The 13,410-nt window shown below is 45.0% G+C and overlaps 1 protein-coding gene across 2 annotated transcripts in view; it reads left to right on the forward strand.

Annotated features, from left to right (window-relative positions):
* IFNGR2 (interferon gamma receptor 2) overlaps positions 1 to 801 on the forward strand; it is a 37,976-nt gene extending 37,175 nt beyond the window's left edge. For both annotated transcript variants that reach the window (XM_033232360.1, XM_033232359.1), the window contains exon 7: positions 93 to 801. In XM_033232360.1, coding sequence (XP_033088251.1) covers positions 93 to 227 — 135 coding nt within the window. In that variant the 3' untranslated portion in view covers positions 228 to 801. The remainder of the gene's footprint in view (positions 1 to 92) is intronic.
* The last annotated feature ends 12,609 nt before the right edge of the window (positions 802 to 13,410 follow it).

Raw genomic sequence — 13,410 nt, forward strand, 5'->3', positions numbered from 1 at the left:
TTTAAAAAACACAACAACAAAAACTAAAGTTCAGAGGTCTGGTGTATTGAACTGGTAAACTCATTACAATTTTGCTTTCCAATCTCCCCAAGTATTTAAAGGACCCAACTCAGCCCATCTTAGAGGCCTTGGACAAGGACAGCTCACCAAAGGATGATGTCTGGGACTCTGTGTCCATCATTTCCTTTCCAGAAAAGGAGCAAGAAGATGTTCTCCAAACACTTTGAACCAAAGCATGGGTCTAGCCCACTGGCCCCCTGGAAGAGATCGTCGAACCAGTGGAGCTGCTGGAGTTCTGTCTGGACTTCCCAGACACCAGTATTCCCTTTTCCTGCCTCTAAAAGGCCTGTCCCTGCCTTGTGAGAGACAGTGGGTCTCATGGGGGTGACAAGCTTTTTTTTTTTTTCTTGAAGAATTTTCAAAATCAAACAAGTTTTTAGAATGATTCTATGGAGATATCCCAGGAAAATTAAGGCTTCTCTTAAACACTAAAAAGGCATGTAATTGCTTGTTAGCAAAATGGATGTGACACATCTCTGCTACTTTTTTCATTGTTGTTTGGCCTGAGCAGTCAGAAGACCTGGTCTTCTTCTCAACTTCAGCAAATGAGCCGGAGCCCCTCGGGCAGGTCACACAACCTGTCCCAGCCTGTCCCAGTGAGGGACACTGAGTGGCCCTTCATGTACGTCCATGGTGTGCTGGCTTAAAATGTAATTAATCCTGTAAATATACTCCTAGTAATTTAAGATTTTGTTTTTAAACTAGAAATAAAAGACTGTATAGTGCATTTTTTTAAGTCTATGTGAAGTCTTTTCTTTATTGTAGCCTATTTTCTGCAGAGTTTCAACTTTTTAAAATTAATCTAAACTTGTTTTTTCTTAAATAACACCTGCTAGAGCTACAGAGGCCTCACGGGAACTCAGCAAACACTTCCTGTGGATGTTACTTGATCCTCCAAAGGTTATAAAGGAGGCCGGGGCCAAGTGCAGTGGCTCACGCCTGTAATCCCAACACTTTGGGAGGCTGAGGTGGGTGGATCACTTGAGGCCAGGAGTTCTAGACCAGCCTGGGCAACATGGCGAAACCCCGGTCTCTATGAAAAATATAAAACTTAGCCAGCTGTGATGACATGTACCTGTAGTCCTAGCTACTTGGGAGGCTAAAGTGGGAGGATGCCTTTAGCCTGGGAAGCAGAGGTTACCATGAGCCAAAATGATGCCACTGCACTCCAGCGTGGGAGACAGAGTGAGACCCTATCTTAAAAAAAAAAAAAAAAAAAAAAAAAAAAAAAAAAAGCTGGGCATGGTGGCTCATGCCTGTAATCCCAGCACTTTGGGAGGTCAAGATGGGAGGATCGCTTGAGGCCAGGAGTTTGGGAACAGCCTGGGCAACATAGTGAGACCTTGTTTTCACAAAAAATAAAAAATTAGCTAGTCGTGATGGTGCACACCTGTAGTCCTAGCTACTCAGGAGGCTGAGACCAGAGGATCATTTGAGCCTAGGAGTTCAAGGTTGCAGTGAGCAATGATTGCACCACTACATTCCAGCCTTGGCAACAGAGCAAGAGAGATCCTGTCTCAAAAATATAAAAGTTACAAGGGGGATTTGCAGAAGGCACATGAGCACTTCATTTATATGTGACAAGTCACACTGTGTTGACCAAGGCAGGCATTTGTGGGCAATAAAGATAATTAACTGATTAATCAATAGTAGTAGTAGCCACTGAGCACGCAAGTCATCTGTCAGTATTGTTGAGCTCTGTTGTTCAAAGGTTACGTATTTAAAATCCATTTATAGGCTGGGCGCAGTGGCTCACACCTGTAATCCCAGCACTTTGGGAGGCCGAGGCGGGTGGATCACCTGAGGTCAGGTATTCGAGACCAGCTTGGCCAACATGGTGAAACCTCATCTCTACTAAAAGCACAAAAATTAGCTGTGTGGTGGCAGGCGCCTGTAATCCCAGCTACACGGGAGGCTGAGGCAGGGGAATTGCTTGAGCCTGGCAGGTTGCAGTGAGCTGAGATTGTGCCACTGCACTTCAGCCTGAGCAACAGAGTGAGACTCCATCTCAAAAAAAATAAAAAATGGGCCAGGCATGGTGGCTCATACCTGTATTTCCAGCACTTTGGGAGGCCAAGGCAGGTGGATAACAAGGTCAAGAGATTGAGACCATCCTGACCAACATGGTGAAACCCCGTCTCTAATAAAAATACAAAAATTAGCTGGGTGTGGTGGTGCGCACCTGTAGTCCCAGCTTCTTGGGAGGCTGAGGCAGGAGAATTGCTTGAACCCAGGAGGCGGAGGTTGCAGTGAGCCGAGGTTGCACCACTGTACTCCAGGCTGGTGACAGAGCGAGACTGTCTTAATAAGAATAAAAATAAATAAAACATAAAAATCCATTCCTATAACTCTTCCCATTTGGGAAATGGATGTGTAGATTCATCCCATCTCCCACAAAGAGGGCCACAGCTGCCATCATGCTGCTTTAGGAACAAGCCCTAGCAGCAGCCCTGTCTTGACAATGGGAAGAGGAGACACTGACTGGAGCTTTATGCAGCTTCTAGCACTAGTCGATGGAGCCACCTTCTCTTCCTCTGTTGGGGCCCTGTACTGCTGGTAAGAAAGTGGCTTTTTTTTTTTTTTTTTTTTTGAGACAGTCCCACTCTCGCCCAGGCTGGAGTGCAGTGGCACGATCTTGGCTCACTACAACCTCCACCTCCCAGGTTCAAGCAATTCTCCTGCCTCAGACTCCTGAATAGCTGGCATTACAGGCGTGCGCCACTATGCCCGGCTAATTTTTGTATTTTTAGTAGAGATGAGGTTTCACCATATTGGCCAGGCTGTTCTCGAACTCCTGGCCTCGTGATCTACCTGCGCTGGCCTCCCAAAGGTTGAGATTCCAGGCGTGAGCCAGCGCATCCGGAGAAAGTGGCTAACTCTCTAAGTATTGTGTACCATGCTGTCTGCGGTGGCAAGAGTTAGAAAAAACAAGGCCCACTCCCACCCCATGCATGCAAGTCTCCCTGTGAAGCATCTGTTGTACGCATTAGGTGCACCTTAAGTAGACAAGTTTGGAGGAAGAGGTTGTAGACAGGAATTGTAAAGACTTACCTTAGACCGTTCAGGAAATTGGAGACGAGCTGCTTCTGCTGGGCAGCAGGATGGCGCCCAGCGAGGAGTGGAGGATACATCCATAGCAGAAAGAGAACAGGAGAGTTTGAGCCCAGCAGGATAGAGGGCAGATCAACTCTGTTAGAGTAAGTGCATCTGTGCCACTGCGTTTACTTATTTATTTATTCAGAGACAGAGTCTCACCCTGTTGCCCAGGCTGGAGCGCAGTGGCACGATCTCAGTTCACTGCAACCTCCGCCTTCCGGGTTCAAGCGATTTTTGTGCCTCAGCCTCCAGAGTAGCTGGGATTACAGATGCTCGCCACCATGCCCAGCTAATTTTTGTATTTTTAGTAGAGATGGGGTTTCACCATGTTGGTCAGGCTGGTCTCAAACCTCTCACCTCAGGTGATCCGCCCACCTCAGCCTCCCAAAGTGCTGGGATTATAGATGTGAGCCACTGTGCTCAGCCTTAAATAGTATTTTCTGAAATGAAATGCCTCATTATCCTTAGTAAAATAAACGACTAATTGATGGGATTAATACTTACACAAGGCCAAGGCTTGGGTCATTTGCCTCTGTGACATTTATATCTTTTAAAACCACATCTCTGGCCAGGCGCGGTGGTTCATGCCTGTAATCCTAGCACTTTGGGAGGCCGAGGAGGGTGGATTGCCTGAGCTCAGGAGTTCGAGACCAGCCTGGGCAACATGGTGAAATCTCGTCTCTACTAAAATACAAAAAAAAAAAATAAAAATAGCCGGGCGTGGCGGCATGTGCCTCTAGTCCCAGCTACTTGGGAAACTGAGGCAGGAGAATTGCTTGAACCTGGAAGGCAGAGGTTGCAGTGAGCAGAGATCGTGCCACTGCACGCCTGTCAACAGAGCAAGACTCTTGTCTCAAAAATAATAATAAAATAAAATAGACCAGTGCGGTGGCTCACGCTTGTAATCCCAGCCCTTTGGGAGGCTGAGGGAGGAGGGATCACGAGGTCAGGAGTTTGAGACCAGCCTGACCAACATGGTGAAACCCTGTCTCTATTAAAAATACAAAAATTAGCCGGGTGTGGTGGTGCATGCCTGTAATTCCAGCTACCCAGGAGGCTGAGGCAGGAGAATCGCTTGAACCTGGGAGGCAGAGGTTGCAGTGAGCCGAGATTGTACCACTGCCCTCTACCTGGGTGACAGAGCGAGACTCTGTCTCAAAAAATAATAATATAAAAATAAAATCATGTCTCTGTCCATAGTGTTTAAATCACATAAAATGGACCTCTGGCCAGGCATGGTGACTCACACCTATAATCACAGCATTTGGGGAGGCTCAGGTGAGCAGATCACCTGAGGTCAGGAGTTCAAGACCAGTCTGGCCAACACAGTGAAACCCCGTCTCTACTAAAAATACAAAAATCAGCCCAGCTCAGTGGCAGGTGCCTGTAATCCGAGCTACTCATGAGGCTGAGGCAGGAGAATCGGTTGAACCCACAAGGTGGAAGTTGCAGTGAGCCAAGATGGCACCACTGCACTCCAACCTGGACAACAGAGCAAGAATCTGTCAAAAAAAAAAAAAAAAAAAAAAAAGGACTTCTTGGTACATAACATTTAAAGAAGCCTGTATAGTCACTATGGTCACGATGTCTTTGAAGCGCCACAACAAACAGAGAGGCTCTCTGAGAGGAAACGATACTGATTTGGGAATAGGGTACTACGAGGGGAATACGTGTGCCAGAGTAAACTATGTGCATATTTAGGCAGGTGAAGAAAAACAAAGGTTCTTAAAGGAAAAATGAGGATAAGATCATTAAGATAATTATCCTTGGCTATAAGGATCAATAGCAAGGGTGATGCCATTCCAAGGTTAGACAGGCAGTTGCTGGGCAGATGTCCTCATAAAAGTGTTTTTTGTGTAAGGCTGTGAAGGGCTTTGTGGAAGGTTAAGATTTTTGCAGTCTTTTGTGATCATTTTTATTTATTTATTTAGAGACGGAGTCTTGCTCTGTCTCCCAGGCTGGAGTGCAGTGATGCAATCACAGCTCACTGCAACCTCTACTTCCCAGATTCAAGAAATTCTCCTGTGTCAACCTCCTTAGTAGCTGGGACTACAGGCACCCGCCACCATGCCCGGCTAATTTTTTGTATTTTTAGTAGACATGGGATTTCGCCATGTTGCCCAGGCTGGCCTCGAACTCCTGACCTCAAGTGATCCGCCTGCCTCGGCCTCCCAAAGTGCTGGGATTACAGGCATGAGCCACCACACCTGGCCTTGTGATCATTTTTGTTATCAAGCATTTATACATGAAAATCCTTCCTGGCCTTCCCCAGTTCTATTTGTCAGGGTTTTTTGTTTGTTTTAAGCACAAGTGAATCCGTTTTGATTCTGACAACTTCCACACTACGCAGTCACATCTCTGAGGCGCCCAGAGCCCTTCGAAATATATTTGCTGTTTGCCAAATAGTCTCTATTTGAGATGAGAACATCCCCAGCTGTCCTTCTGTTTGGTAAGAAGTGAGACTCCACCCCAGCATTTTCCAGAGATGCAGTCACGCCTCCCTGCCCTTCACTGCCGCTCCCAGGCTCCCTTGAGACTCAAGGACTGTCCCATGGGAATGAAATGAGTGAGTCTTCCTCCTTGTCTCCAGTCTGTGGGGAGGGAAAACAGCCGGCTACGCTTGGGAGGGTATGGAAACTGGTCAGAGTGGGTACTTGGGACCTGGGGCCTCAGAGCTGCCCGTTGCTAAGGAGAGGACTCTGGTCAGGGCAACTTGCCAATGCTCTAGGAAGATGATCTAGGAATGACACCTAGACATTCCTAAAAAATGATAGCCTAAAAATTCATCCCATTGTAGAAATATAGGCAGCATGAGCTTCTCTGGGCCCCTCAGTTATCAGAAAAAGATGGGGGAGGCAGATCCTCAGGGTTACTTTACATCCATATACCCAGCTACAACATAAACATCAAATGATATGTGGCCAGACACAGCTGGCTCACGCCTGTAATCCCAGCACTTTGGGAGGCCGAAGCAGGCAGATCACTCGAGGTCAGGAGTTTGAGACCAGCCTGGCCAACATGGAGAAACCCCATCTCTGCTAAAAATGCAAAAATTAGCCAGGCATGGTGGCGCACGCCTGTAGCTCCAGCTACTCAGGAGGTTGAGGCGTAAGAATTGCTTGAACCTGGGAGGCAGAGGTTGCAGTGAGCCAAGATCGTGCCACTGCGCTCCAGCCTAGGCAAACAGAGAGAGACTCTGTCTCAAAACAAAACCAAAAACAAAAAACCACAACATATGATATTAATGATTTTCCTTGAAATTAAATAGTGGTATGAGTAACAATGCATAGTAACTGTTAAGTATTAATTCAACTCGTTTCATTTCTGCATTCAGGTGAATAAAAATATCTGATCTATTCTCTGTGGGCAATAAAAGTATTTTTGTACCTGAAAAGCCTAAGAAAGGGTCAAACCCTTAAAGAGATGGTAAGTCCAGGTAGGACCCTGAGGTCTTTGGAGATGGGCAGGTACAAAATTTTGCCTGACATAAAATTCAATTAATCAATCAAACTAATGTGTTTCTTGACTGTTTCCTTTCTGAAATTTTGCTGTGACCCTTAGTACAACTGTGAGTACCTTCAAGTGTCCTCCAGATCCAGACACTTCTCAAGTGGCCAGCCCCAGGCTATTACTAAAATATGTGGAGCATCAGTAGTCGGGTCTGTGAGTACATTCCTGTAGGCTGTGCACTGCACAACCCCACCGGTGCTGTTGACCTAAACAGAACACAAAGGCACATAGCAACTGCTAGTAGCCCTGATACGTAAGCCACTCACGTTCCAAATGCCTAGTCACAGAAGACAAAGACTGAAGAACCATTCCAAATACAAGAGACACTGCAGGGATATGACAACTAAATGCAATGTGTGATCATGGGCTGGATCCTGCCACGGAAAAATAGAGGTTTTTTTTCTTTAAAGTACCTTACAGGGGTAATCTGAAAAATCTGAATAAGGCACAAAGTACTGTATCCATATTAATTTTCTGACTTTGGTATTGTATTGCAGTTATGTTTGGGGGGAATATACACAGTATTCAAAGGTAAGTAAACAGGCATCACATCTGCAACATGCTGCCAAACATTTAAAATAACAGACCAAAGCAAATGTAGTAAAATGTTAACTTTTGGGAATCTGAAGGTTATACAGGAATTCTTTGTGTTTGTGTGTGTATGTTGACGGAGTTTCACTCTGTTGCCCAGGCTGGAGTGCAATGGCGGGGTCTTGGCTCACTGCAACTTCCACCTCCTGGATTCAAGTGATTCTCCTACCTCAGCCTCCCAAGTAGCTGGGATTGTAGGCAACTGCCACTACGCCTGGCTAATTTTTGTAGTTTTAGTAGAGATGAGATTTCACCATGTTGGCCAAGCTGGTCTTGAACTCCTGATCTCAGGTGATCTGCCCACCTTGGCCTCCCAAAGCACTGGGATTATAGGCGTGAGTCACCATGCCTGGCCTCTTTGTGCTATTTTTGTTACTCTCCTGGTAAGTCTGATGTAATTTCAGCATAAAAAGTTAATCTCAGGCTGGGTGCGGTGGCTCATGCCTGTAATCCTAGCACTCTGGGAGGTTGAGGTGAGCAGATCACTTGAGCTCAGGAGCTCCAGACCAATCTGGGCAACATGGTGAAACCCTGTCTCTACAAAAAATACAATTAGCCAGGCATGGAGGCATGCGTCTGTAGTCCAAGCTACTCAGGAGGCTGAGGTGAGAGGATCTCTTGAGCCCAGCAGGCAGAGGTTGCAGTGAGCCGAGCTCACACCACTGCACTCCAGCCTGAGTGACAGAGCCAGACCTTGTCTCAGAAAAAAAAAAAAAAAAAAGTTAATTTCTAAACTCACAACTTCCATGGTGGGAGGGAAGTACATCTATCATACTGAATCATGATTTTGGCACCAGGAGTAGAAACTGTTGGAGTACAGACCTGTACTATACTCCCAGCTACTTGGGAGGCTGAGGCTGGAGGGTCACTTGAGCTCAGCAGTTCCAGGTCGAAGTGTGCAATGATCATGCCTGTGAAAGCCACTGCACTCCAGCCTGGGTAAAATAGTGAGACTCCATCTTGAAAGAAAGAAAGAAAAGAAAGGAAAGAAAAGAAAGAAAGGAAAGAAAAGAAAGAAAATAAACTGCTGGCTGGGTACAGTGGCTCATACCTGTAATCCCAGCACTTTAGGAGGCTGAGGTAGGCAGATCCTTTGAGCCCAGGAGTTCGAGACCAGCCTGGGTAACATAGTGAAACCCCATCTTTACAAAACATTAACAATTTGCCAGGATGTAGTGGCATGCACCTGTAGTCTGAGCTACTTGGAAGGCTGAGGTGGGAGGATTGCTTGAGCCTGGGAGGCAGAGGGTGACAGAGTGAGACCCAGTCTCAAAAACCAAAAAAACAAAACAAACAAAAAAACCAGAAACTGCTGCTGGAAAAGAGCACAATTCACATCCTTTTTGGAGAGCTCTCTGGTTTTATGTCTAGATCTCTGGGGTGGGGAAGAGGTCAACATGCTCCCCAAATCAAAGACCCCAGCGCTCTCTACAGTGGCATAATCCATGAGGGTCTAGGCAGCCTGTCCTGCCATACTTACTCAAAGAAATTTAAAATATCCTATTTGCTGCAACTAAAAGAATTGAAGAGGCATTTACTGTTATCCAAAACCCTATGTAAAATTACTTAAGCTGCGATAAAAGTGCTACAAAAAAAACCTCTGGCAGGCTCTAAACTTGGAAGTCTTGTTTTTCTTAGCATGGCATGCCACCTTGTGGCAAAAAGCTAAAAAGTCATCAGAGGAGAAAGGAAACATCCCTTCAAGTCATAAGAAATGCCGGGCGCGGTGCCTGTAATTCCCTGCACTTTGGGAGGCTGAGGCTGGCGGATCTCTTGAGGTCAGGAGTTCGAGACCAGCCTGGCCAACATGGCAAAACCCCATCTCTACTAAAAATACAAAAACAATTAGCTGGGCGTGGTGGCACGTGCCTATAATCCCAGTTACTTGGGAGGCCGAGGCATGAGAATGGCTTGAACCCAGGAGGCTGAGGTTGCAGTGAGCCACTGCACTCCAGCCTGGATGACAGAGTGAGGCTCCGTCTCAAAAAAAGAAAAAAATAGCCTACGTGTGTGGATCACTTACTATTTCCAGAACTATGTTAAGCTTTTCCTCAGATTAATTCTCATAACTTACAGACAGGGAAACAGTCTTACAGTCACATAGCTAATAAGTGGCAGTGCCAGAATAAGGGAATAAGGGAGAAGTAAACCAACCTAAACTTAAATCCATAGGCCTCCAAGAATCCCAGTGCCCACACCAGAATCATCTAGTAACAACTCAACTGGAAGAATTCTTCCTACTGTGCCCTCCTCCCACCATTTTTATTCCACATAATCAAGCTGGCCACAGGCTTTTCCCAAAGTCAGCCATGCCCACACCTAAACATTTTCCTCTCCTTTTGTTAATTCTCTGTGTTCTATTCTAAAGCCACCATAGCAGCAGTTTCCCCAAATTACATTTTTCTTTCTTGCTTTTTTTTTTTTTTTTGAAACAGAGTCTTGCTCTGTTGCCCACACTGGAGTACAGTGGCGTGATCTCAGCTCACTGCAGCCTCTGCCTCCTGGGTTCAAGCAATTCTCCTGCCTCAGCCTTCCAAGTAGCTGGGATTACAGGCATGTGCCACCACACTTAGCTAATTTTTTGTATTTTTAGTAGAGACGGGTTTCACCATGTTGGCCAGGCTGATCTCGAACTCCTGATTCCTCAAGTAATCTGCCTGCCTCGGCCTCCCAAAGTACTGGGAGTACAGGCCTGGCCCCAAATTACATTTTTCAACATGTTCCAGGAGATAAATTTCCAAGTCTCAATAACAGAAAACACCATATAATTGACACCTTCTTCCTAAAGACATATAATGCACACTTAAAAAAACAAACAAAAAAAACCTCTAAGTAAAGAACGTTACAGAATTTTAAAAAGGTGTTTTGGGGCCTAGTGTGGTGGCTTGCACCTCTAGTCCCAGCTATTCAGGAGGCTGAGGCAGGAGGATCACTTGAGCTCAGGAGTTCAAGGCCAGCCTGGGCAATACAGCCAAGACGGCTCTCTAAAAAAAAAACTAAGCAAGAAGGCGGGGTGCAGTGGCTCACTCCTCTAATCCCAGTACTTTGGGAGGCCGAGGTGGGTGGATCACCTGAGGTCAGAAATTTGAGACCAACGTGGTAAAACCATGTGTCTACTAGAACTACAAAAATTAGCTGGGTATGATGGTGCACACCTATAACCCCAGCTACTTGGGAGGCTGAGGCACAAGAATCACTTGAACCCAGGAGACAGAGGCTGCAGTGAGCCGAGATCGCACCACTGCACTCCAGCCTGGGCAACAAGAGCAAAACTCCCTCTGAAAAAAAAAAAAAAAAAAAAAAAAATCAAGAAGTAAAGAAAAAACATGTTTAGACCTAGTTCAGCCCAGGTTTCCCAAGATTCTTTGACACACACACCTTTTCTCAAGTACACCTTCAGGGGCACCAGTGTTCTACAAACAACTTGGGAAAGGTGCAATTAAATCTAAAAAGGAGAGCTGAGTGTGGTGGTGCACACCTATAGTCCTACCTACTCAGTAGGCTGAGGGGAGGACTACTTGAGCCAAGGAGTTCAAGGCAGTAGTGAGCTATAATCACGCCACAGCATTCCAGCCTGGGCAAGAGTGAGACACTGTAAAAAGGACTCCATAAAAAAGAACAATGAAAACAAAAGCTCCTGAGTTAATGTTGTTACTGAAAACCCTTCCACCGGGGAAAAATGTAGACATCATGAGTTCAATGCACACGTGTCAAACCCTCTGGGGGCTCTTGCTCAAGGGGCCAAATTATATGGCTTGATATTATCAATCGTTCAGTCTTCCAATTTCATTATGTTGATGCAAGTCAATGTCAAGTCAATGTCTTGTGTATGTACACACATATATATAATGGAAAAATACAGCCTCTGGGCTTTTACTCAGTGGCAACAGCACAAGAAATACAAGGATCTTAGAGCAATAAAATGGAATACTCTGATAATATTGGTCCACACACACAAGACACTCAGATTCAATGACCACTGAACCTATGTGACAGCTTGAGAACTTTAGTAAGAGAATCAAATGCATTTGTAGATGATTACCAAAGATGCTGTCCTTTCTAACTCACAATATTTCTAAGAGTGGATACTAATATTATCTTTATTATTATTTTTTAGAAAGAGTCTTGCTTTGTTGCCCAGGCTGGAGTGCAGTGGCGCAATCTTGGCTCACTGCAACTTCCGCCTCCCAGGTTCAAGCAATTCTCCCTGCCTCAGCCTCCCGGATAGCTGGGATTATAGGCGTGCACCACCATGCCTGCCTAATTTGTTGTATTTTTAGCAGAGACTTGGTTTCAGTATGTTGGCCAGTCTGGTCTCGAACTCCTGATCTCATGATCTGCCTGCCTTGGCCTCCCAAACTGCTGGGATTACAGTACAGGCGTGAGCCCCAACGCCCAACCACATTATCTCTTTTTTTTAAAATGAGGAAACAGAAAATTAAGTGATTTGCTCACAACTAAAAAAACAAATTCAGGGCTGGGCGTGGTGGCTCATGCCTGTCATCCTAGCAGTTTGTGAAGCTGAGGTAGGTGGATATGTTGAGACTAGGAGTTCACCCCGAACAGCATAGTGAGACCCCCGTCTCTACAAAAAACAACTTTTTTTTTTTTTTTTTTGAGACGGAGTCTCACTCTGTCACCCAGGCTGGAGTACAGTGGCGCGATTTTGGCTCACTGCAAGCTCTGCCTCCCAGGTTCACACCATTCTCTTGCCTCAGCCCACCAAGTAGCTGGAACTACAGGCGCTCGCCACCACGCCCAGCTAATTTTTTTGTGTTTTTAGTAGAGATGGGGTTTCACCGTGTTAATCAGGATAGTCTCCATCTCCTGGACCTCGTGATCTGCCCACCTCGGCCTCCCAAAACATTTTTTTAATTAACCAGACGTGATGACACACACCTGTGGTCCCAGCTACTCGGAAAGCTGAGGTGAGAGGATTGCTTGAGCCCTAGCGTTTGAAAGTGCGGTGAGCTGTGATTGCACCACTGCACTCCAGCCTAGGCAACAGAGTGAGATCTTGTCTTTAAAAAAAAAGAAAGAAAGAAAGAAAAATTCATGGCACAGTCAGAGATAGAAAAAAACAGCTACCATTTCCAGTCAGTCTTCAGGGAAACCTTCAATAACCTTCACATGAGCATTTTACAAGTCTATTTCTTCTTTTATAAACATAACTGCATATTTAATTGTGTGTACTTGAATAATTAAAAACTGAACAGCAAATCAATGTTTATGGTTCATTTTCTCCAACAAACAACAATATTAAACTGTATGAGAAGTAATATTTATTGCAACAGGTTATGAGGTGGAAACAAATAATTCGTCTTACAATTTGCTAGAAGCATGACAGAGCTTACTAACATTTTGAAGAAAAAACAGCAAAGAAAGACGTCATCAAACAAGATGGTATCTTGACAAAGGCACAGTGCTCCACAACTGCTTCATACCCTGTGCACAAGAAAGCCTCTCAGAGAGAGGAGAGGAGTGATGCCAAACAGGCTTGGATTTGAGCTGTGGACACTACCACTGCTATTATTCATACAACTAAGGCTCTACAACACCCCTCTGGAGAAAAAGTGCAACACGAAATCTGTGTAACAAAGGAAATCAAAAGTAGCAGTAAGGGCCCAGAGGAATACAAACAGTGCAAATACAGTACTGCAAACTCAGTAAAAGGAGTTGTTTTATTGGAGTATGAACTTTCAAGTTGAAGATATATTTTGCAGGAACATTCACCCAAAGCTTGAGAGCTAGAGTGAAGAGAGACTTGCAGTGGATGAAACGCCTAATTTTTCACTAGGTGATAATTCTCTTTGGGAAGAAGTGCTTTATCTTTAATTATTCCACTTTTTGTTAAATGGTTCATGCTTTTAAACTGCGATTGTCTCAAACTTGCTTGCTATTGAATTGTGTAACATCAGAAAACGGCAGTCTGTCAAAAGATAATCCCAGTGTATAATTTAAGTTGCTTTTACGAGAAGCATGGTGCTGAGCTGCCTTACACAGTCTTTTTACAGTAACCATAAAAAACTGAGTTTATTTGACCAGGTATTATCCCTTCTCACATAAAGTCATATTAGAGGAGTTCTTTTTAAAAGAAGCTTTCAAACTAGTCCTTTGGGCATTTAAAAAATCATTACATAAAAGTACACTTCT

Source organism: Trachypithecus francoisi, unplaced genomic scaffold (assembly GCF_009764315.1).
Source record: "Trachypithecus francoisi isolate TF-2019V2 unplaced genomic scaffold, Tfra_2.0 Lachesis_group14, whole genome shotgun sequence".
In the NCBI taxonomy this organism is placed as follows: Eukaryota; Metazoa; Chordata; class Mammalia; order Primates; family Cercopithecidae; genus Trachypithecus; species Trachypithecus francoisi.